General features: G+C 44.5%; 1 protein-coding gene across 2 annotated transcripts in view; it reads right to left on the reverse strand.

Annotated features, from left to right (window-relative positions):
- Positions 1-25,355, reverse strand: part of TOPBP1 (DNA topoisomerase II binding protein 1) — a 63,420-nt gene continuing 38,065 nt past the window's right edge. For both annotated transcript variants that reach the window (XM_063452165.1, XM_063452166.1), the window contains 8 exons: positions 10,833-11,062; positions 5,732-5,892; positions 5,315-5,423; positions 5,046-5,209; positions 3,031-3,171; positions 1,990-2,079; positions 1,139-1,300; positions 1-238 (listed from right to left, as the gene is read on the reverse strand). In XM_063452165.1, coding sequence (XP_063308235.1) covers positions 110-238; positions 1,139-1,300; positions 1,990-2,079; positions 3,031-3,171; positions 5,046-5,209; positions 5,315-5,423; positions 5,732-5,892; positions 10,833-11,062 — 1,186 coding nt within the window. In that variant the 3' untranslated portion in view covers positions 1-109. The remainder of the gene's footprint in view (positions 239-1,138; positions 1,301-1,989; positions 2,080-3,030; positions 3,172-5,045; positions 5,210-5,314; positions 5,424-5,731; positions 5,893-10,832; positions 11,063-25,355) is intronic.

Genomic DNA, 25,355 nt, shown 5'->3' on the forward strand with positions numbered 1-25,355 from the left:
TAATTTTCCTTTCAGTTATGTACAAAGTGTTCAACTGTAGATGGTGTGTCACAAAATATGCCAAACGTTGACAGGTATATATAAAGATCCCAACACACCTACATTTCCTTTAACAAAATCTGGATCGTTTAATACTACTCGTATCTCCAGAGTTTTTCCTCTTGCGAGAAGTCTCTGTCACCTGAATATATGGAACAGCATCGGGGAGGCAGTAGTTATTGGCTGGAGGAGGTTGTTCCTTTAAAAAGGAGGCAGGACATACACATTAGAGTGTAAATTAGCACCATTTTTTGAAAGGGAATATAAAATATGGTATAGAATAATAAGAAAAAAGACAGGATAGGTAGATAAAGACATGCTCTACGAGAAAGTCTGAAATGAGCGTTTGCAGGCTGGTGTAGCCAGGCACATTGTCTGAATCAAGATGGGTTTGCTCATTACCTGGCTAAAGATATGGTAATGAAAATCTACCAACTCAAGAGGCAACTTTGGTATTTTGGCACTTCTTTTTAAAACATATATAGACCCCCTAAAAGTTATTTGGCTGCAAATCTTAAAAGGACACTTGGCTGCCCCCTTCCACTCCCCTCACCACAACCATTTAGTATATATACACCCCATGAAAACATGCATGCAACAGATCTTGCCTGTAGCCTTTGCATTCCTCCCATTGTTCCTCAGTCCATACTTTGACTGCCCAATGCAGCTCAATTAGAAGTATTTGCAAGGCAGGTGCTCTGGGGAGTTGCCTGCCTCTTGAGTTTAACTCTCCAGAGCTGAACTATCAGAAAGTAACCCGATCGGTTGTCAGATTTACAGCCAGGGTTTTGATTTATAAAAGTGCCAATTTCTATTGAAATCAGCAATTTCTTACAAAGTAAAGTGTTTTCGGTGTTCATTTAATAAAATGTGCTATGATGGTTTATGGGGCTGAATGGTCAAGCTACCTCTGTTGTGGCAAAGGTAAGCCAATTACTAGGTCAATCTATTTTATTGAGATACTTGTGTATATATGCTCAAAGCTAGGGTACACTTGTGGTTCAGTGGACCCTAGCTTATATACGTGTTGAGATATTCAGAGTTGAAAGGAATTTGGCATTTCCTAAATAGATGTGAGATTTTTTTTTATTGCACAAACCTTGATAAGATAATCTGCAATGTATTCTGGCTTTAAGCAGTGGACTCCTTGAGCTGCAGCCTCTGACACATTCACCTTGGGATCCTCAGGCTTTAGTTTGTTAAAGTCTGCAAATATGTGGGTGGAGTCTTTAAATAAAGACGAAGAATGACCAGCAAACACCTAGTGGAAAGGAAAAACATATAGTCAATAAATCTTATATTTAGAAATATCTATAGGACAAAAAGTGAAGTTACCCTGTATCTCACATATATATCTCAAAACAGGCAATTTGGATGAAGGAAATGAATTGTATACGGAAAAAAAATAAATAGAATATGTCAGATAGATATATCAGAGAGTTTTGATATATGTATGATACAATGACATTAAATGTTTCAAAGCCATCATGACCGTTCTAGTCATATATCATATGAGAAAGATAAAATATGATAAACATGGTAAGAAGCTCCGTATGGCTCAACATTTAAAGACAACAGTACTCAACACAAACATGCACATACAGAGTTTTTTTTTTTTCCTTAACAGCATACCTAGTGTGTAGTAGCAGTGTGCTTGCACGGGTTTATGCAAGTAAAGTGTCATTTTGTGTTCTTTTGATATGTGGTTGTCTGTATGGTGTGTGTTAATGCAGGGGTGTATTTGCATGGAAAGTGATTATGAATGCAGAGGTGTGTTTGTGAGAAATGTTAGAATGAGCATCAGTAAGTGTCTTGCATGTGAATACAAGGGATGGATTGTATCCCTCCTCCTCCCCCAAAAAATACTATGCTTTATTAAATGAAATCACAACTGAACTTGATCCTGAATTACTTTACTAGATAAATCATGGATGCAAATTTAAAGATCACCTTTGCTCCTCCAGATTGCAAAAGTCGTTTGAAGCCAGCTTCTTTTGCTTTATCGACATTTAAAATGACTCTCCAACCACTAAATGCTCCCTGTGAAAGTAAACAAGATCAGAAACATTATATATTGGGTTTAGGAAACATTTTTAAAGTGTATCCTCAAATAAACTTCATGCTTTAGTACTGTTAAGTTGTAGGCCCACAAACACCTTATTCCAAACGATGACTTAGCTAATTTTACCTAAATTGTGTAATTTAGATTTGCCGTAACTTCAAAATTCACCATTTAGTGAATAACCCTGAAGATGCAACTCATGAGTTATTTTCCCATTTTAACTCATCTCCTTTATCTTCATTTTGACATTATCTCTTTAATGTGGACTTTGCATTATAAAGCATACTGAAGTGTATTTCTAGTGAACAATATGGCATTTTAATGAATGTAGCTGAATAGGTCAGCTGTCTGTTTTACTGCGGTTTGTCTTTTTTCATGGCTATAAAGTTAAACTGAGGCAAAACATTCTCCTTTCCTTACACGATTAGGCCAAGGTCAAAGGAGTATAATCAACAATACTGCAATACACAAATACTGCATTGTTGAAAGTTACCAACTTTCACTCATATGAACAGCAATTAGTTTCATTCTGAACAAGTGACAATCAGTTTGCAACCAATGACGTTTAGACACTGTGCCTTCTATTTTTGTTTTTTTTTCAGGACACACTGACTGAGGGGGTTACTTGGGAAGCAGAGAGTTTGGATTTTCTTTTGAAGAGATACTGAAAATGAACAGATGGTATTAACAAGCTCCATTACACCACAATAATCCTGCGTGCCCTACTAATCATTACATAACCTGACAATATAATCCAATTACCATTCTATCATTTAGATCCAAACTTTTTGGATGCAATCCTTGTTTTTTTCTATCTTTTTCTAGAACCACTAAATTAGTATGGTGTAAAAAGAAGTATATATTTAAGTACACCTAATGTAAAACAGAAGCAAGATGCAGAGCAAAGTTCGTCATATAAATGATCATACCTCCACACTGCCCTGTTCCTGCTTTAATCTTTGCAGTTTCTTCCTCCATCTCATAGCGGCCTCTGCCAACATTCTTTCGTGTGAGGTAATGCTGGTCAAAGCATTCAGGATAGAACTGTTTCCCCACTCATATTCTTCTTCCTGCTCAAGTACACACAGCCATTACATTAGTGGACAACAGGAAAAAACAGATTTAACACCTTAAAAAGCAATGATGTTTAAGCTGCTCTCACAATCTGACCCTTTGGAAATTTGTGCCAGCATGTCCTGTTTTGCATGTGCAAGATCAAGAGCACTGTACATCACAGTGGTCACTATAAGAGTGGGACTTCCCTTTATAAGACACAGAACGTTTAAAGATCAGATTTTACGCTTTGGGCACGGTTCCTGGTTCTTTTGTACTGGTTTATTTATGGTATGGTTTTATCCTCCAAATCTGAAATATGTAACAGAATATGTTGGCGCTTCTTCATAAGGACCAGCAACTTTTTATTTTTGTAAAGTTAAGGAGGCATTTTGAAAAGCAAGATACACGTCTGGGTTTTTAGTTAACATGTCTGAATACAGATGAAATCAATATGACTGAACATTATCCAATTAATTAGTCTCAAAACGAAATGACAAAGGATTTTTTTTTTTTTTTTTTTTTTTTTTTTTTTAAAGAGAACCCACTATTTACCTGGAGATATAGAGAATGCAATTTAAGGTCTGATTGCAGTCTTTAAATTCTAAAGCATGACATCTGATTTAAAGGAACATTAATGTGTTTTAAATGCAATGGTTTTATAGTTATTGGCATTGTGGGGTTATCTATACATCCTTAAGTGAAAATCATTGGCAAGAATTACTCTACAACAAGGCATGGTAAGATTCAGTATAAAAATAATAGGCTACTTAATTGTTTAAAGCGTCTCTTAATAGATTTAAAGGTACACTATAGCCACCAAAAACACTTTAGCGTAATAAAGCCATTTTGGTGTACTGATCATGCCCCTGCAGTCGCACTGCTCACTTCATAAAGCTACAGTTGTTTTGGTGCCTAGAGTGACCCTTTGAGTGTACACATTCGCTTTTAATTGTGTCAAGAAGTTGTATCCAATCAATCATTTAATGACCCCCCTCTGTCAGTTCTTAAATTGTGTTTCTGTACTACTCAATTTAAAATTCTGGTCCTTACAAATCTAGAAAATAAAAAATATGCAGTTCCTCATACTAATTAAGCTGGAGCGTGGTGTTTTTGTGGTAACCTGCCCAGTGTTTACTTAGTCTAGAAGCCTTACAAATCCATTCAGAACACTGCTCCTCCAGAACTAACCTCACTAATACACAAGTACGTCCCTTCCAGGCCTACGCCGAAGACCTGTGTCTATCCTTTGTTCGTACTCCCACTCAAGACTTCTCTAAGGCTACACTGTTCCTATGAACTCCCTTCTTGCTCCATTACACTCTCACCCAATCTCACCAAAAACTCACTTCTTCAAGAAGACATTTCAATTAAACTGTTAAAATGCACCCCCACCTTACTAACCCATCTTTTCTTTTGCAACTGTGACATCCAAAAAACTAAAGCCCCCATTGTATACTATCCTAGCAACCTACTTTCTATTACATGGAATACATCTTAGCCTTGCCTCTAGTGTCATTTTACCCCACACCCCTTAAATGTAAGCTTGTTTGAGCACAGCCCTCAGCATCTTTTGTTCCTGTATGTCCAACTTCTCTTGTTGCAACTACTTGTTTGTTAGTCCACCTATTGAATTGCACTGCAAACTTTGTTGGTACTTTATAAATGATTATAATAATAATAATAAAGTGGAAGCCCTACAGAACAGATTCACACATGTTAAGAACCTGGTTACAGACCACGTCCAATAAGCCTGGCTTGTTTAAAAAAAAAAAAAAAAAAAAAAAAGTGTAGGAGATTCATAAAATGTCTTATCTGCTTCAACCAATACATGAGCTACAACAAGTCCATTCTACACAATAATGCAGAGCTTTGAAATGCGAAAACAAACCTGTATAAAGCGCTTTGCACGTCTGCATGCCTCTAGGTACGAGCGATGAAGCACCCACTTTCCTGCAGCCATGGAAGCTAAATACTTCTCATTGCGGAGAGGTTGCCCTACGATGATGTGAGTACAGCTTGGGTCAAAGCATTGCTTGTCTATCACTATTCCACCTGCGAGGAGAAAGGCAGGGCAAGAATCAGTATGCAAACCAAGGCGCTTAAATTAAAAGCTAAACAGCAACAAATTAAGCACAAAAGAATAAATGCTCAGCATACCTAACTCCTCAATGAGTTGACAGTAGTCAATTCGTTCCTGGGGATTAAGTGAAGACAGTTGAAATCGACGTTCCTTCTCAGTTTTGTCTTCTGCAGGGGGTGTATCTGTCTGCAATCAGAAATGCAGCTTGGTTAGCAAACATCACCAGAAGTAACATTTAGGCTTATTATCTAAACAGCTATGAAGAGCTGAAAAAACAAGTTGCAAATGGAGGACAAAATTATGCTTTGTTTTTTTTTTGCTACACAAAAACCCTTATTGACATGGATTGAGAGTGAACATAGTATTATCCACTGCCCAATCAGAACAATGACCTCAAAATGTTAGACAATGTCAAGCAATATTATTGAGATGTTTGTAGTTTATCCAGGCAAACATTAGTCCGGAAGTCACAAAAGTGAAATTAAGCTTCTAACCATTTCTCTGGGATGTGGAGCCACAGGTGGTTTAGTGAGTGGGAAGGCAATACTCGGTGCTTTCGGAGTGGGGATCAACTGATCATCTTTAGTGGGTGATTGCAAGTCTATTACGCTCTTGGAAGCTGCAGTTACTGTAGTAAACTCAGGATCACATGCTTCTATAAACAAAACAGAGTAAATGATGGTCAGAAAAAGTAATACATGTCCAATCAATACAGAACAAAATTTGCAATACAAGTTCACAAAAAACGTTATAGTTCAGCATCAACATTTGAAGGTTGTCTTTACATATTTAAATGAATATTTAAAAAAGTGATCATAGAGTATTTAAAGCGGCACTGTCATGCCGAACTTACCTTTCCTCAATCTCTTCCTCTTCTCCCCCTCTCTCGGGATCTGTTATTCTTTTCTTCCTGTCTTCTTTAGTTTTCTTTAAAATCATAAGACAAAGTAGGGACTCTGTCTTATGGAGGATTCCTCCGCTTGACCAGCTCTGACCAGCGGAGGAGCAAAGTGTGCTTCATTTCCGCTGGTCAGACCAATTTTCCCTAGCTTTCCTCCCAGTTCCCACAATGCTTCCTGTCAGTATTGCCGAACGTCCTGTCACTTAGACAGAACGCCGGCAAAACTGCCGAATTGCATCCTAACAGAATGAGCACTGTTTCTCCATTGGTGTTAGGATGCAATTCGGTACTTTGTTCGGATCGGAATTCCATTCAAATGAATGAAACTCCGATCCTATTCATTGCTGTGGCTGCATCTTGCAGCCGCTTAGTAGATAACTCCCTAATTCCCACGGTATCAGGGAGCTATCTACTAAAAGGCTGAAAGACCTAAATTGGTCTTTCAGCCAAATTTACTAACACTAAGTAAAAATGACTTGGTATTAGTAAATAATATGCCCCTACTCGCTATACCGCGAGTAGGGGCATGTCTAGTAAGCAGTGAGCAGCCTGTGGCTGCTCACTGTAAAAAAAAAAAAAAAAAAAAAAAAATATTGCCCACCACCCCTAAACGACGGGTGGGGGCTGTAAAGTAAAATAAGGGAGGGAGACCTATTGTCCCCCCCCCCCCCCCACCCCTGAGCGGTGGGTGGGGGCCATAAAGATAATGAGGGGGGACGACCTACTGTCCTCCCCCCCGGCCCCCACCCCTGGGCGGAGGGTGGGGGCCATAATGGTAATAAAGGGGGGGGGGGACCTACTGTCCTCCCCCCCGGCCCCCACCCCTGGGCGGCGGGTGGGGGCCATGATAGTAGTAGGGAGGGGGGGGGAACCTACTGTCCTCCCCCCGGCCCCCACCCCTGGCCGGCGGGTTGGGGCCATAATGGTAATAAGAGGGGGGGGGAGACCTACTGTCCTCCCCCCCCGGCCCCCACCCCTGGGCGGCGGGTGGGGGCCATAATGGTAATAAGGGGGGGGGGGGACCTACTGTCCTCCCCTCAGGCCCCCACCCCTGGGCGGCGGGTGGGGGCCATAATAGTAGTAGGGGGGGGGGGGGGACCTACTGTCCTCCCCCCCGGCCCCCACCCCTGGGCGGAGGGTGGGGGCCATAATGGTAATAAAGGGGGGGGGGACCTACTGTCCTCCCCCCCGGCCCCCACCCCTGGGCGGCGGGTGGGGGCCATGATAGTAGTAGGGAGGGGGGGGGGAACCTACTGTCCTCCCCCCCGGCCCCCACCCCTGGCCGGCGGGTGGGGGCCATAATGGTAATAAGAGGGGGGGGGAGACCTACTGTCCTCCCCCCCCCGGCCCCCACCCCTGGGCGGCGGGTGGGGGCCATAATGGTAATAAGGGGGGGGGGACCTACTGTCCTCACGTCAGGCCCCCACCCCTGGGCGGCGGGTGGGGGCCATAATAGTAGTAGGGGGGGGGGGGGACCTACTGTCCTCCCCCCCCGGCCCCCACCCCTGGGCGGCGGGTGGGGGCCATAATAGTAGTAGGGGGGGGGGGACCTACTGTCCTCCCCCCCGGCCCCCACCCCTGGCCGGCGGGGGGGGACCATAATGGTAATAAGGGGGGGGGGACCTACTGTCCTCCCCTCCCGGCCCCCACCCCTGGGCGGCGGCACTAAGTAAATTCCCCCCCCCCCATCGAGGTGACTAGGGGTGCCGAAGCCCCTAGTCTCCCACCCCCCACCCAAATAAAAAATGCCCCTACCTACCCCCCTCACCCTAAAAAATAGTGAGGGGGGAATAAAATTGCTAACCTGTAAAGTAAAATTAAACTTACCATTCGACGTCTTCTTTTTTCTAAAATCTTCATTTTCAGCCCCAAAAAAGGCCAAATAAAAAAACATCATAGCCGTCGAACTAAAAATAAAATAAAAAACCCAAGCGCAAAAAAAAAAAAAAAACCCAGACGAAAAAGAAAAAACCCGAGCGCAAATAAAAATAATCCATCTTCACCCATGGAGGGCTCCGCGCAGACTGAGCTCCGCAGGGCGGGGCAAAGCTTATAAAGCCTTGCCCCGCCCTGCAATTAGCCATCCAATCACAGTGCTCTGTGTCATTTTACAAGCGTGGGAAAATTCCAAAGAACTTTCCCACGCTTGTAAAATGACACAGAGCACTGTGATTGGATGGATTTCAAGCCATCCAATCACAGTGCTCTGTGTCATTTTACAAGCGTGGGAAAATTCCAAAGAACTTTCCCACGCTTGTAAAATGACACAGAGCACTGTGATTGGATGGATTTCAAGCCATCCAATCACAGTGCTCTGTGTCATTTTACAAGCGTGGGAAAATTCCAAAGAACTTTCCCACGCTTGTAAAATGACACAGAGCACTGTGATTGGATGGATTTCAAGCCATCCAATCACAGTGCTCTGTGTCATTTTACAAGCGTGGGAAAATTCCAAAGAACTTTCCCACGCTTGTAAAATGACAAAGAGCACTCTGATTGGCTTAAACCCACCAATCAGAGTGTTCTTAGGCTAATTGCAGGGCGGGGCAAGGCTTTATAAGCCTTGCCCCGCCCTGCGGAGCTCAGTCTGCGCGGAGCCCTCCATGGGTGAAGATGGATTATTTTTTTGTGCGCTCGGGTTTTTTCTTTTTCGTCTGGTTTTTTTTTTTGCGCTCGGGTTTTTTATTTTATTTTTAGTTCGACGGCTATGATGGTTTTTTATTTGGCCTTTTTTGGGGCTGAAAATGAAGATTTTAGAAAAAAGAAGACGTCGAATGGTAAGTTTAATTTTACTTTACAGGTTAGCAATTTTATTCCCCCCTCACTATTTTTTAGGGTGAGGGGGTAGGTAGGGGCATTTTTTATTTGGGTGGGGGGTGGGTGACTAGGGGCTTGGGCACCCCTAGTCACCTTGATGGGGGGGGGGGGAATTTACTTAGTGCCCCCACCCGCCACCCAGGGGTGGGGGCGGGGGGAGGACAGTAGGTCCCCCCCCCATTATCGTTATGGCCCCCACCCGCCGCCCAGGGGTGGGGGCCGGGGGGGGAGGACAGTAGGTCCCCCCCCCTTTTACCATTAGGGCCCCCACCCGCCGCCCAGGGGTGGGGGCCGGTGGCTGGAGGACAGTAGGTCCCCCCCCCCTTATTACTATTATGGCCCCCACCCGCCGCCCAGGGGTGGGGGCCGGGGGGGAGGACAGTAGGTCCCCCCCCTATTACTATTATGGCCCCCACCCGCCGCCCAGGGGTGGAGGACAGTAGGTCCCCCCCCCCTTATTACTATTATGGCCCCCACCCGCCGCCCAGGGGTGGGGGCCGGGGGGGGGAGGACAGTAGGTGTCCCCCCCCCCCCCTATTACTATTATGGCCCCCACCCGCCGCCCAGGGGTGGGGGCCGGGGGGTGGAGGACAGTAGGTCCCCCCCCCCCCTTATTACTATTATGGCCCCCACCCGCCGCCCAGGGGTGGGGGCCTGAGGGGAGGACAGTAGGTCCCCCCTCATTCCCATTATGGCCCCCACCCGCCGTCCAGGGGTGGGGGCCGGCGGGGGAGGACAGTAGGGTCCCCCGTCCCCCCCTTATTACCCTTTTTTTTTTTTTTTTTTTTTTACAGTGAGCAGCTCACTGTTTAGTGGACATGCCCCTACTCGCGGTATAGCGAGTAGGGGCATTGGGGAGATTTTAATCTCCCTTGTGCTATTATGGGGGTCATATTGACCCCCATAGAGTGAGGAGGGGACCTGGGGGGCTTATGAAGTGGTGGGGAGCACTGCTCCCTGCCGCTTCTGTCTTTACATATTGCAAGGAGGGAGCTGCACGCCGGTAGCTCCCTCCTTGTAATAAACCGAACAAACAAACGAACACTGATACACAGTGATACACAGTGTTAGTTTGTTCGTCTGATTTTTTCTATTCATTCATTCGTCTGTCTGATGAATGAATGAATGAATAGGTGAAATTCCCGTTCGCATGTCCAGATGTTTCACTGGGCATGTGCGGGAATCTCAGGGCTATCTAGTGTGGGTAGATGACGTGTCCCACAGGGACTTCACCTACCCACACAAAGATGGCGGCGCCCTGAATATAGATCGGGGCAGAAAATAAAGAATAAAAAATAGGTAATGTGGGGGGCATAGGGGCATTTGGGGGTGACTAGGGGGTCGATTGGATGTAGTTGAGGCGGGTTAAAAAAAAAACCGGAATTCGGCATGACAGTGCCGCTTTAATATGCTATATGGCATTGAACATATTGGTCGGAAAATAATTAAAAAAAAAAAAAAAAGAAGAGAGATTTTTATATGTGTCACTCTGATGTCCATAACCACTTCAGCCATTATCATGGTGAAAATTAGTCTGGGGCAGGTTAGCTCTGTGGTTTCTGCCTTTCATGGTCATTCAGGTTAGATCAATGTTGCTGGCTATATTTGCCACAATTTTATGTCAAACCGTTAACAGATCAGTATGATAGCACAGATAGCCTTTATACTGAGCTCTAGAGATTAGAATGCCCTCTTGAAAATGGCATTGCATATGATGATGCCCAACATCGGAGCTATGTAGTACGGTCGCTGGCATACTAATTTACAAATTGCAGCAACGTGTTTTGACCAGAAAATGAACAAATACGAATTTTAGCCGATAGTAGTCTTACCAGACCTTCTATTAGGTGCTTGTCCTGAGAAGCTGGCATTCTTACCCAATTCAGCTATTTCAGTATCCGTTAACGATTCCTTAAGCTGTGAAGTCTCAACACCAGGATCCTTCAAATTCGGATGAAGCTGTTCAGAGTACTGGGATGGGCTATTGGGCCACTGCAGGTTACTGGCAAGTTTGGCCCTTTCCTCTCTTGCTGTCGGATCATCCCAAATAATTTGTTCATTCTGTGAAGGTTCTGTATTCAGGTCTGTCATGACCTGACGAGACTGTCTGCAAGACATGAAAGAAGGAATGTCTGAGCATTTTCCTACTCTACAAAGTGATATATCCATCATCCATCACAGACCACTGGAAATTAACTGTACTTTTGCTGCTTATATACATATTTCATATAATCATAACACGGCTAACCTTTTAATGTCCTTTGGTACTAGCCAGTTCTAAAAATTACTCAACACTGCAAACCTACTGCTATGTGACCTCTGGGTATTTACATGCAGCTAAAACAACAGAGGAGGTGGTGATTGTGCACACAGTAAATTATATCCTTTGTATAAAATGAGATCCCTAGGTTCTGTAAATATAAAAAACCACCATAGGGTAATACATCTCAATATAAATACAATGTAAAAAAACTTGGAAAAACTCACAATATTTAGAGCCTTTCTGAGTTGGCTCTAAACTTTTAAAGCAGATTTATCAATCTGGTGCAGATATTGAAGTATAGGTCCCTTGGAAAACGTCTGGGGTCTTCTCTTTTATAAAAATCAGGAACCAGGTCACCAGATAAATAAAAGGTAAATACTTTTATTAAAATAAAAATTAAGCACAACGCGTTTCGACCTAGTGCAATAGGTCTTCCTCAGGTGCATAACATAAAACAGTACCACAACATTCTTATATAGCATACATAATAAATACAATTATCCGCTATAGGCACGGCAACCTGGTCTGATCATGCCCCAGTTCTACTGACACTGACATCCCCGCTATTCAGGCCCACATGCAATAACTGGAGGCTCAACGACTCCCTTCTAAACGACCCAGTAGTCCAGACCGAAGCGAAAACACGACTGACACAATACTTCACAGAGAACGACACACCTGACACCACACCTTTCTGCCTGTGGGAAGCCCACAAATGCGTGATAAGGGGACATTTTATAGCGAAAGGAGCTGCCCTCAAACGCGCAAAAAACGCTAGACTCACCACCCTACTGAATGATATACGAAAGCTAGAGTCCCTCGCGGCGAACATCAGTTTAATCCCTAAGGAAGGGAAGGACCCTGAATCATGCGCCAACTACCGGCCCATATCCCTGCTCAACTGTGATCTAAAACTTTTCACCAAGATACTATCGCAGAGATTACAGACCTACCTCCCGGACCTGATCCATGGAGATCAGGTGGGTTTCACCCCACATCGGGAAGCGAGGGACAATACGACCAGGACACTTGCCCTGATCCATGCCGCAACAACCAGCAACACAGGCCTTCTTCTGCTCTCAACAGATGCAGAGAAGGCCTTTGACAGGATATCATGGGACTTTATGTTCCAAGTACTAGAGCAGCTGGGGATGGGTCCATTTATGATGTCCTGGATCAGAGCAATCTACTCCAAACCAACGGCGCGAGTGTGCGTAAACGGAGCCTTCACCAACCCCTTCCCGATAAAGAACGGGACTAGGCAGGGATGCCCCCTCTCACCCCTCTTGTTTATATTAGCCCTGGAACCATTCCTGACCTCAATCCGAAACAACCCACTTATACCAGGACTAGAAATAGGGAAGAAGCGACATTCAGTGGCAGCATATGCTGATGACTTGCTATTTTTTGTCACCAAACCAGAAACCACAATGCCAGCAATACTGCAGGAATTTGACATATACGGGGTACTGTCGAATTTCAAGATAAACTTCTCCAAATCCACAATACTCAATATATCAATTCCGTCACGTAAAGCCACAACCCTGAGACGGGAATTCCCGTTCCAGTGGTCAGACGCCTCCCTGCGATATTTAGGGGCTAAAATCACGAGAGATCTCACCCAGCTCTATGCAGCCAATTTCCAGCCGCTACTTGACACCTTCCAAAAAGACCTTCGGGACTGGGAGCAGGTGCGGCTTTCGTGGTTCGGAAGAGTAGGGGTACTCAAGATGAATATCCTGCCACGGGTGTTGTACCTGTTCCAGGCAGTTCCATGCGTCATCCCGGAGGCCTTCTTTGCCTCCCTCAGGTCCATGGCCCTTAGATTCGCTTGGCACAAATTAAAGGCACGGATAAAACATGATACACTCACGCTACCAAAGGAGAAGGGTGGGCTAGCCTTCCCTGACTTTAAAAGATACTATTATGCCTCGCATATTCAACGGGTAGTAGAATGGACCAAATCAGGAGTGCCCAAACCCTGGAAAGAAATAGAGACGGTGCAGATAGGCAAACCCATATCGATCCTCCCCTGGCTAGACCACCAACAGGGCAGACGACTAGCGGCCCCACACCCCCTTATCAGAGCCACGATGCAGGTGTGGCACAGACTAGCCACACCACTAACACTCACCACCACACCATCCCCATTACTCCCACTGACCCATAATGAGACCTTCCCTCCGGGGAAAGAACCGAAAGCGTTAACCAGACTCCTGAGACAAGAGACCCCAAGACTCCACCACACGATCACCAGCGGCCAACTTAAAACCCTTGAGGCAATGACAGGGAACATACACAACTCATTTATGCTACAGTTTAGGTACCGCCAACTACACACGTTCACGCAAACACTACTCCACACGCAAAACGCCACAAGACCATTGACGGAATTTGGGGGTATCTGTATGGATCCCGACCCCCTTACAAAGGGCATTTCCATACTCTATGGTATGCTCATGCAACTGAGGAGAAGACCGCCCCCAAGTTTCATGGGAAAATGGGAAGCGGCGCTAAACACCACCTTCACACCAGCCCAATGGGACAAGATGTGCATACTCACACTTCACTGCGCTCCGTCTAGTGGAACACAGGAGACGGCATACAAAATATTAAGTCTATGGTACCGCACCCCGTTCCAAACGCACAAATACGACCCCACAACAGACGACACATGCTGGAGATGCACAAGCCACACAGGGACCTACCTCCACATATGGTGGGAATGCCCAATTATCCAATCATACTGGGAACACATACACAAAATCATTCAGAGATTCACAGACACCCCACCACCGAAGAACCCGGCAGCATTCCTCCTCCACCACACCACGTCCAAAGCGTCTGTATATAAGAAATCCCTCACGGTCAGAATCCTTAATGTGGCTAAAAGTCTCATTCCAGTATACTGGAAAAAACAGAACGCTCCCCCGATGGCAACCTGGTTCCAACGCATGGAGGAACTCAGAACGCTTGAGGAGCTCACCCTACAGGCAGAAGGGAAATCACAGACGTACCAGACGATATGGACACATTGGATTCTGACAACTGGAAAACCGGACTTCCAAGACATGATACGCTAAACATAAACACGGACCAGACTACTGACATACAAACAGAGACTCGAAAATCCCCCCCCCCCTCCAACATAAATAACCCCCTCCCCCCCCCCCATGGGTTGGGGGGCGAGGACACGCACTCGAAACATATAGGAGGAACATATGAGACTGCACGGATAGACAGGATCAAGCACGACGAAATAGGCATTTCAGACGGAGAAGGACTAATGGGTGATGAGGGGAGCTTCATACCAAACCAACACGGGGGGGCAGATACACTGACGGGCTACACTGAGCCCACACCACAGAGAGACAACGGAGAGGGGTAGATGATCGAAGACGTGGGATAGGGACGACAACCCGACATAGTCTTAGTCATCAGCTGACCCCGAAATACAGAATGCCCCCCTCCCCCCCCCCATACCCCCGCTCCTCCACATCACAAGGAGAGGGGCACCCAGCCGTAGAGCAGGAGAGCCCGGCTGTAAATCCCAGGAAATCCTGAGTTAGCCAATAGCACAGACACAGCAAACGTAACGGGAAGCCGGAGATATGCCTAACACAGTGCTTAAACAAAATAAGGGGACCTGCGAGTCCACCAATGTCGAAACCGGACCAGTCGATAGGGGTAGTATGTAACCTCGGTTTATATGTTTTATGTTCTTTCATAACTGGACCTGCGAGTCCAATAATGTTGAATCCTGACGAGTCGGAAGGGGTCCTTTGAAACCCCGGAATATATGCTATAGTTACTCTGATATCGGGACCTGCGTGTCCACAAAGTTGATTATGCTTACTGAAACACTGTGGAATTTTGAATAAAAAGATATTTACAAAAAAAAAAAAAAAAAATACAATTATTTTACAAACATTAACAGCTGTGGAGTCCGTCCTCTTTTCCATATATGGAGCGTTTCCGGCGGTAATTAAAGTCTATCTGCCTCTTCAAAGATGTCCGCCATATAGATGTTGTTATCTATGGAGGTACATATGACCTTCCAAAGATGGCAGCGCGTCTTTGCCGTCTGATTATGAGCTAGTGCTTCCGGTTTCGTCTAACTCCGGTCACGTGACCTGGAGGGGGCGTAAATATGTAGTTCCTCATACGGCCGTGCGACAAAGAGGATATCAACAAGAATGTTCCCATAGTAACCAAAAGTCCATTTTTTTTCATCCGGTTTTCACAGAGAGCAGGAGAAAGAGAAAAATATATGGCAATAATGAATTATAAAAACACATTATATGATATACCAATATTAAAAATGATAGGTAATAAAACAATAATAAAACCTATTTCAAAGTTGATATTTAAGCCATTTGGTCACGTGATCGGAGCCGCACCACGTGACCGGAGTTAGACGAAACCGGAAGCACTGGCTCATAATCAGACGGCAAAGACGCGCGGCCATCTTTGGAAGGTCATATGTACCTCCATAGATAACAACATCTATATGGCGGACATCTTTGAAGAGGCAGATAGACTTTAATTACCGCCGGAAACGGTCCATATATGGAAAAGAGGACGGACTCCACAGCTGTTAATGTTTGTAAAATAATTGTATTTATTATGTATGCTATACAAGAATGTTGTGGTACTGTTTTATGTTATGCACCTGAGGAAGACCTATTGCACTAGGTCGAAACGCGTTGTGCTTAATTTTTATTTTAATAAAAGTATTTACCTTTTATTTATCTGGTGACCTGGTTCCTGATTTTTATAAAAGAGAAGACCCCAGACGTTTTCCAAGGGACCTATACTTCAATATCTGCACCAGATTGATAAATCTGCTTTAAAAGTTTAGAGCCAACTCAGAAAGGCTCTAAATATTGTGAGTAAGTTTTTTACATTGTATTTATATTGAGATGTATTACCCTATGGTGGTTTTTTATATTTACAGAGGGATCTCTCAGAGGGATTTTTTTATTTATCCTAGGGATCTGATTTTATACAAAGGATATAATTTACTGTGTGCGCAATCACCATCTCCTCTGTTGTTTTATCTTTGAATGTAAGTGTTATATAGTGACTATACACTTTGGTGGTTTTTATGTGTGCTGCACTGGTTTTATATATGATATTTTAATATATTTTTAGCGCCATCTTTTATCTGTTTCTTATTTACATGTAGCTGTCCTGCCCTTAAAAGACAATTCCTAACATGAGAATGCAGACTGAATGTTGCAGGACGATTTGTGTAGGTGCATCTGGACTCCTTATTTAGCACCATGAGTATGACATAGCAGCAAAGGCTACAAAACTTAAAAAATGTAATTGGAAATAAAGACAGTGTTTAACCCCTTAAGGACGGATGACGGAAATTTTCCGTCATTGCAGCACTCCCCTTAAGGACGCTGGACGGAAAATTTCCGTCATAAATGAAAATTAACCCCTGATTGCCACAATCGCGGCAATCGTGGGGTTAATCTTCCTGTAGTGTGTCTCCCTATCGGAGGCACACTACCATGGGCAGTTTCACTTTCACAGCCCATGTGAACGCTCTGACCGGGAGTCAGAGTGATCACACATGCTGCAGTGAAACCCGATCGGTTTCCCTGCAGCTCCGTGTGAGCTGTGAACAGCAGAGAGACAGATCGGTGCTGATCTGTCTCTGGCTGTGGAAAAAAAAGTGTTTGTAGCAAAATCCCACCCCCCCCTCACCTCTTTCAAATAAAATTTAACCCCTTCCCTGCTCTTTGATCACTGCCTGCAGTGATCAAAATACAGATCACAGTATTTCACTGTGATCTGATTTTTTTCTTTTAACCCCTGAGGGTTAACTTTTATTTTTTTTTAATCCTCAGGGGTTAAATGTATTTAATTAATTATTTTAAAATATTTTAAAATATTTATTTATTTAGCTAAGGTGGGTAGAAGTTAGTGGGGAAATTTGGGGATTTACGGTTAGGCTAGTTAGGGGTTACAAGTTTAAAAAAAACAATAAAAAGTAAAAAAAAAAACTTTTGAAAAGTTTAAATAAAGTTTTAAAATAGTAAAATAAGTTGTTAAATGCTAAATAAAACTTTTAAAAAGTAAAAAAAATGTTTAAAAAAGGGGGAAAATGCGTATTACCGCTACACTTGGTACAGGCTAGCGAAAAAATGATACCACGGTAAGGTTTCAAATATGCCTTTTGAAACACCCTGGGGTGTCTTCTTTAGGAAATGGTATGCCTTTATGGGGTAGCTGGAATAATTAACCTACAAACACACCTCCAAAGTGGGGTATGGACACAGCGTAAAAATGTAAAGTTTGAAAAAACTTAAATGGCTGTGTCTCAAATGTGCCCCTTCAATGTCCGCATATACCTGGCAAAGGTACATATGGGGGTATTGCTGTGCTCAGATGACACAGCTGAGCAAGATATGAAGTATTATATAGCTGTAGCACACATAAGGTTTGCAAAATACATAGTACAAACTCACGGTGTGTGTCAAAAAAAGCAGAAAAAATGCTTATTACAACTACACTTGGTACAAGCTAGCAGAAAAATGATCCCCCACTAAGGTTCAAAATATGCCTTTTGAAATACCCTGGGATGTCTTCTTTAAGAAATAGTATGCTTTTATGGGATAGTTGGAATATATAGCCTGCTAAAAAACTTCAAAGTGGGGTAACAACACAGCGTAAAAATTCAAAGTTTGACAAAACCTGCAATGGCTGTGTCTGAAATGTGCCCCTTCAACGTCCCCATATAACTGGCAAAGGTACATATGGGGGTATTGCTGTACTCAGACAACATAGCTGAGCAACATATAAAGTATTATAAAGCCGTAGCACACATAAGGTTTGCAAAATATACAGTACAAACTCACTGTGTGTGAAAAAGGCAGAAAAAAAATGCTTTTTACCACTGCACTTGATACAAGCCAACGGAAAAATTATCCCACGCTAAGGTTCAAAATTTGCCATTTGAAATACCCTTGGGCGTCTTCTTTAAGAAATAGTATGCCTTTTTGGGGTAATTGGAAAAAGCAGCCTGCTAACATATTTAAAAATAGAATACGGACCCATTAAAACTCTCCATGTAAATTCACACTTAAAAACCTGAACTTATCACATCTCTTTCACAGCACTGTAACTTCACAAAATAGTGTCTGGGTCATACATTGGGCATATTGTTTTACTCAGAAGAGGTAACTGAGCATACTTAGGGGGAATTTATGACAGTGGCACTTATCAAATGTAAGAAATACCCAGCGAAAATGCAACATGTAAGTAAAAATTTTTTTTTTTTTTCTCACCACAAAATTTGAAATAAATTGGTGAAAACATGGTGGCAAGTTAAGGTATAATATATGCCTAATAACATACCCTTGGGTGTCTGCTTTCTCAAATGGAAGGCCTTTATGGGGTTATTTGAACAGTCAAATTACTATAATGCCACAAATTCAGACATATGACCATCTATGGAAATTCCAACTATAGAAACTGAAATAGCATGGTCTCCTATATGGCACTGTAGCTTCACAGAATAGGGGCAAAGGTATACAATGGGGGTATCGTTATACTCAGCAGATGTAGCTGAACACAATATGGGGTTCTGTACAGAGATAGCACACACTAGATTTACGAAATACACATTACAAAAACCTTGTTATATGTGTATATGCCAAAATAGAGAAAAAAACACAATTTTACTCCAATATTTAGCAGAGATTGGCGGTGAAATGGCTATGCAAAAATTGTCAAACTAACCCTAGGTAAATAGCCTGTGATGTCTACTTTATATAAATATATACTTTTGTGTGGCAATTTTGTTTCCTGTAATGGGTATTAAACTTCCAAGACAAACATACCAACTTCTAAAATTGTTTCACATTGAAATTTTATTTTAGACCTTGTAGTTTGTGACCTGTAACTTTCAAAATAAACTGAAATCCTACACATATTATGTACTTTGTAAATCAAGACACATAAATTAATTGATTTTGAATTACTTTTCCTAAGCTGTACATATTATGCACACATTATTATTGCCAAAACGTGGGGAAAAAAGCGCTTTTTTTGTTTTTTCCACATTATTTTGCATTTTTTTGTAATAAATGAGAATTTATACATGTATAGGTCACATCAAATTAAAGCCCTTTTTGTTGTCTAAAAAACGGTATATAATATGTGTTGGTACAATAAATAAGAGCGATGCAAATTGCAGTTGAACACAAACAGCAAAAAATGCAAAAAATGCTTGTGTCCTTAAGGGTATGTCCAGCTTCTGAAGCTGTGTCCTTAAGGGGTTAATTTAGTGTTTAGTTTGTCAAAATACACTGTCACTGGGGGGCAGGGCCTGACAGCCAACCAAGAAAGAAATACATGGCTGGCTCAGCCTAAGCCTGATTACCTAGCTAAATCATTAAGCATCTGGCATTACGAACACTCATATGCATGCAGAACACTCAGCTGAAGTTCTGGTTAGTGTTCTTGTTCCAGGCTGCCGTGGACTGCGCTGGATTGTCTTGAGGCATACACAGGATTGTCAGGCAGAGAAGGCGGCCAATTCTCTGTCGAAACCTGCTTTCCCCCTCTCTGGGCTCGTGGGGGTAATCTCCACTGCTGTGCTTCTTGGCCCAATTGCCCAGTCTATCCCTGCTCTGCACACACCTGAAGCTAAAGGCCTACTCATCAAAATGGCTGTCGACACGCGGAATGCCTCAATGCCAGCACATCCGCTACGGATTAATCGAGTAAAGTTATTTCTGCAGAGGTTTGACAGCGCATGTGCTCAATTCTAGGAGAAAATCTCTGCCCGTGCAGTAATTACCCCACCTGGAGGTCCGGGCAACTGGAACCAAGCAGAGTCTCCACGGCCTACCCTGCGTGCAACTCTAGCAGTGAGGCGGAGGAGCCGGAGACCAAAGCGGACAGTGCCTCATGAAAAACTTACCTTTCAGCCCTGCCCTGATGTAAATCCTGAAAAAACGCATAGTTACAACTGTCCCCCTCCACAGCCCCGGTAGACTGCTGCACACCTGTGTCCCATCTACAGGCATTGGCTGAGTAGACCTTAGTACAGAACAAATATTCTCTGCAGCCATGGACTCCATTAGCTACCTGTTGCTTCCGCATTGCTAAGAAGGGCCAAATGTAGTCTATTTTTCTTCTAACACCAATCAGCACCCAGTGGTACTAAAGCCATTATGCTCACTAGAATTGCCAAGCATGTTTGTACTTATTTTCGTATGAGAGTAAAAAATGGGTCGCTGTGTCTCTCGTGCAGAGGGAACTTGCTGGCATTTCGGATCTGGACTGCCCGTATGGGTGGGACCAGTCTGATATGTTTCAGAGAAGTTCTCTCTGTAATGGCACAAGATGAGCAAAAAACAGCTTGAGAACTGAGCGGTGACCGACCGAAGGGCAGGCTATTTCAGTTGCTGCCCGTTCTCAGTATTCTCTTGCGACCCATTTTTTACTCTCCACAAGTTTAAGGGACAATCCAGACGTGGACCCCTTGCTCACGGTGCCTAGGGAGATATCAGCTATGCCTCACTGATGATGCCTAACAAGGTTGAAACGATCGTCTGGGGTAGCTGTGTCTCTCGTGCAGAGGGAACTTGCTGGCATTTCGGATCTGGACTGCCCGTATGGGTGGGACCAGTCTGATATGTTTCAGAGAAGTTCTCTCTGTAATGGCACAAGATGAGCAAAAAACAGCTTGAGAACTGAGCGGTGACCGACCGAAGGGCAGGCTATTTCAGTTGCTGCCCGTTCTCAGTATTCTCTTGCGACCCATTTTTTACTCTCCACAAGTTTAAGGGACAATCCAGACGTGGACCCCTTGCTCACGGTGCCTAGGGAGATATCAGCTATGCCTCACTGATGATGCCTAACAAGGTTGAAACGATCGTCTGGGGTTGCTGTGTCTCTCGTGCAGAGGGAACTTGCTGGCATTTCGGATCTGGACTGCCCGTATGGGTGGGACCAGTCTGATATGTTTCAGAGAAGTTCTCTCTGTAATGGCACAAGATGAGCAAAAAACAGCTTGAGAACTGAGCGGTGACCGACCGAAGGGCAGGCTATTTCAGTTGCTGCCCGTTCTCAGTATTCTCTTGCGACCCATTTTTTACTCTCCACAAGTTTAAGGGACAATCCAGACGTGGACCCCTTGCTCACGGTGCCTAGGGAGATATCAGCTATGCCTCACTGATGATGCCTAACAAGGTTGAAACGATCGTCTGGGGTTGCTGTGTCTCTCGTGCAGAGGGAACTTGCTGGCATTTCGGATCTGGACTGCCCGTATGGGTGGGACCAGTCTGATATGTTTCAGAGAAGTTCTCTCTGTAATGGCACAAGATGAGCAAAAAACAGCTTGAGAACTGAGCGGTGACCGACCGAAGGGCAGGCTATTTCAGTTGCTGCCCGTTCTCAGTATTCTCTTGCGACCCATTTTTTACTCTCCACAAGTTTAAGGGACAATCCAGACGTGGACCCCTTGCTCACGGTGCCTAGGGAGATATCAGCTATGCCTCACTGATGATGCCTAACAAGGTTGAAACGATCGTCTGGGGTTGCTGTGTCTCTCGTGCAGAGGGAACTTGCTGGCATTTCGGATCTGGACTGCCCGTATGGGTGGGACCAGTCTGATATGTTTCAGAGAAGTTCTCTCTGTAATGGCACAAGATGAGCAAAAAACAGCTTGAGAACTGAGCGGTGACCGACCGAAGGGCAGGCTATTTCAGTTGCTGCCCGTTCTCAGTATTCTCTTGCGACCCATTTTTTACTCTCCACAAGTTTAAGGGACAATCCAGACGTGGACCCCTTGCTCACGGTGCCTAGGGAGATATCAGCTATGCCTCACTGATGATGCCTAACAAGGTTGAAACGATCGTCTGGGGTAGCTGTGTCTCTCGTGCAGAGGGAACTTGCTGGCATTTCGGATCTGGACTGCCCGTATGGGTGGGACCAGTCTGATATGTTTCAGAGAAGTTCTCTCTGTAATGGCACAAGATGAGCAAAAAACAGCTTGAGAACTGAGCGGTGACCGACCGAAGGGCAGGCTATTTCAGTTGCTGCCCGTTCTCAGTATTCTCTTGCGACCCATTTTTTACTCTCCACAAGTTTAAGGGACAATCCAGACGTGGACCCCTTGCTCACGGTGCCTAGGGAGATATCAGCTATGCCTCACTGATGATGCCTAACAAGGTTGAAACGATCGTCTGGGGTTGCTGTGTCTCTCGTGCAGAGGGAACTTGCTGGCATTTCGGATCTGGACTGCCCGTATGGGTGGGACCAGTCTGATATGTTTCAGAGAAGTTCTCTCTGTAATGGCACAAGATGAGCAAAAAACAGCTTGAGAACTGAGGGGTGACCGACCGAAGGGCAGGCTATTTCAGTTGCTGCCCGTTCTCAGTATTCTCTTGCGACCCATTTTTTACTCTCCACAAGTTTAAGGGACAATCCAGACGTGGACCCCTTGCTCACGGTGCCTAGGGAGATATCAGCTATGCCTCACTGATGATGCCTAACAAGGTTGAAACGATCGTCTGGGGTTGCTGTGTCTCTCGTGCAGAGGGAACTTGCTGGCATTTCGGATCTGGACTGCCCGTATGGGTGGGACCAGTCTGATATGTTTCAGAGAAGTTCTCTCTGTAATGGCACAAGATGAGCAAAAAACAGCTTGAGAACTGAGCGGTGACCGACCGAAGGGCAGGCTATTTCAGTTGCTGCCCGTTCTCAGTATTCTCTTGCGACCCATTTTTTACTCTCCACAAGTTTAAGGGACAATCCAGACGTGGACCCCTTGCTCACGGTGCCTAGGGAGATATCAGCTATGCCTCACTGATGATGCCTAACAAGGTTGAAACGATCGTCTGGGGTTGCTGTGTCTCTCGTGCAGAGGGAACTTGCTGGCATTTCGGATCTGGACTGCCCGTATGGGTGGGACCAGTCTGATATGTTTCAGAGAAGTTCTCTCTGTAATGGCACAAGATGAGCAAAAAACAGCTTGAGAACTGAGCGGTGACCGACCGAAGGGCAGGCTATTTCAGTTGCTGCCCGTTCTCAGTATTCTCTTGCGACCCATTTTTTACTCTCCACAAGTTTAAGGGACAATCCAGACGTGGACCCCTTGCTCACGGTGCCTAGGGAGATATCAGCTATGCCTCACTGATGATGCCTAACAAGGTTGAAACGATCGTCTGGGGTTGCTGTGTCTCTCGTGCAGAGGGAACTTGCTGGCATTTCGGATCTGGACTGCCCGTATGGGTGGGACCAGTCTGATATGTTTCAGAGAAGTTCTCTCTGTAATGGCACAAGATGAGCAAAAAACAGCTTGAGAACTGAGCGGTGACCGACCGAAGGGCAGGCTATTTCAGTTGCTGCCCGTTCTCAGTATTCTCTTGCGACCCATTTTTTACTCTCCACAAGTTTAAGGGACAATCCAGACGTGGACCCCTTGCTCACGGTGCCTAGGGAGATATCAGCTATGCCTCACTGATGATGCCTAACAAGGTTGAAACGATCGTCTGGGGTAGCTGTGTCTCTCGTGCAGAGGGAACTTGCTGGCATTTCGGATCTGGACTGCCCGTATGGGTGGGACCAGTCTGATATGTTTCAGAGAAGTTCTCTCTGTAATGGCACAAGATGAGCAAAAAACAGCTTGAGAACTGAGCGGTGACCGACCGAAGGGCAGGCTATTTCAGTTGCTGCCCGTTCTCAGTATTCTCTTGCGACCCATTTTTTACTCTCCACAAGTTTAAGGGACAATCCAGACGTGGACCCCTTGCTCACGGTGCCTAGGGAGATATCAGCTATGCCTCACTGATGATGCCTAACAAGGTTGAAACGATCGTCTGGGGTTGCTGTGTCTCTCGTGCAGAGGGAACTTGCTGGCATTTCGGATCTGGACTGCCCGTATGGGTGGGACCAGTCTGATATGTTTCAGAGAAGTTCTCTCTGTAATGGCACAAGATGAGCAAAAAACAGCTTGAGAACTGAGGGGTGACCGACCGAAGGGCAGGCTATTTCAGTTGCTGCCCGTTCTCAGTATTCTCTTGCGACCCATTTTTTACTCTCCACAAGTTTAAGGGACAATCCAGACGTGGACCCCTTGCTCACGGTGCCTAGGGAGATATCAGCTATGCCTCACTGATGATGCCTAACAAGGTTGAAACGATCGTCTGGGGTAGCTGTGTCTCTCGTGCAGAGGGAACTTGCTGGCATTTCGGATCTGGACTGCCCGTATGGGTGGGACCAGTCTGATATGTTTCAGAGAAGTTCTCTCTGTAATGGCACAAGATGAGCAAAAAACAGCTTGAGAACTGAGCGGTGACCGACCGAAGGGCAGGCTATTTCAGTTGCTGCCCGTTCTCAGTATTCTCTTGCGACCCATTTTTTACTCTCCACAAGTTTAAGGGACAATCCAGACGTGGACCCCTTGCTCACGGTGCCTAGGGAGATATCAGCTATGCCTCACTGATGATGCCTAACAAGGTTGAAACGATCGTCTGGGGTTGCTGTGTCTCTCGTGCAGAGGGAACTTGCTGGCATTTCGGATCTGGACTGCCCGTATGGGTGGGACCAGTCTGATATGTTTCAGAGAAGTTCTCTCTGTAATGGCACAAGATGAGCAAAAAACAGCTTGAGAACTGAGCGGTGACCGACCGAAGGGCAGGCTATTTCAGTTGCTGCCCGTTCTCAGTATTCTCTTGCGACCCATTTTTTATTTTCGTATGACTATCTATGCATGGATTTAGTTAGCTCTACTCAACAGCTGACAGTGTAGTATTTCTTAATTTTCTATGCCTACTTTATATGACTTATTACTGTCAATATATCCTGAAAATATATGCAGAGATTTAGCCTATTCTACTATAATAAAAATAGTGCAGAATTTCTTCATATTTTGACTTGTATTTGGTCTTCTATATGACAAAATGTCATTCAACGCTTGTATGCCTTTCTCTGCACTAGAAAAAAAATGAAACAAAAAGAATTAGGAAAAAAAAAAAAAAACCTCACTTTTCAGTTTTTTTTTTTTTTAAATGACCAACTATGTGGCCACTTTTGCAACAACAGTTCTAAATATGAGGCTTATCTTAGTAGCTACATAAAATAAAATCAAGTGAATTCTTCAGTGGCAGCC

This window comes from Pelobates fuscus, chromosome 4, assembly GCF_036172605.1.
Source record: "Pelobates fuscus isolate aPelFus1 chromosome 4, aPelFus1.pri, whole genome shotgun sequence".
NCBI classification, from domain to species: domain Eukaryota; kingdom Metazoa; phylum Chordata; class Amphibia; order Anura; family Pelobatidae; genus Pelobates; species Pelobates fuscus.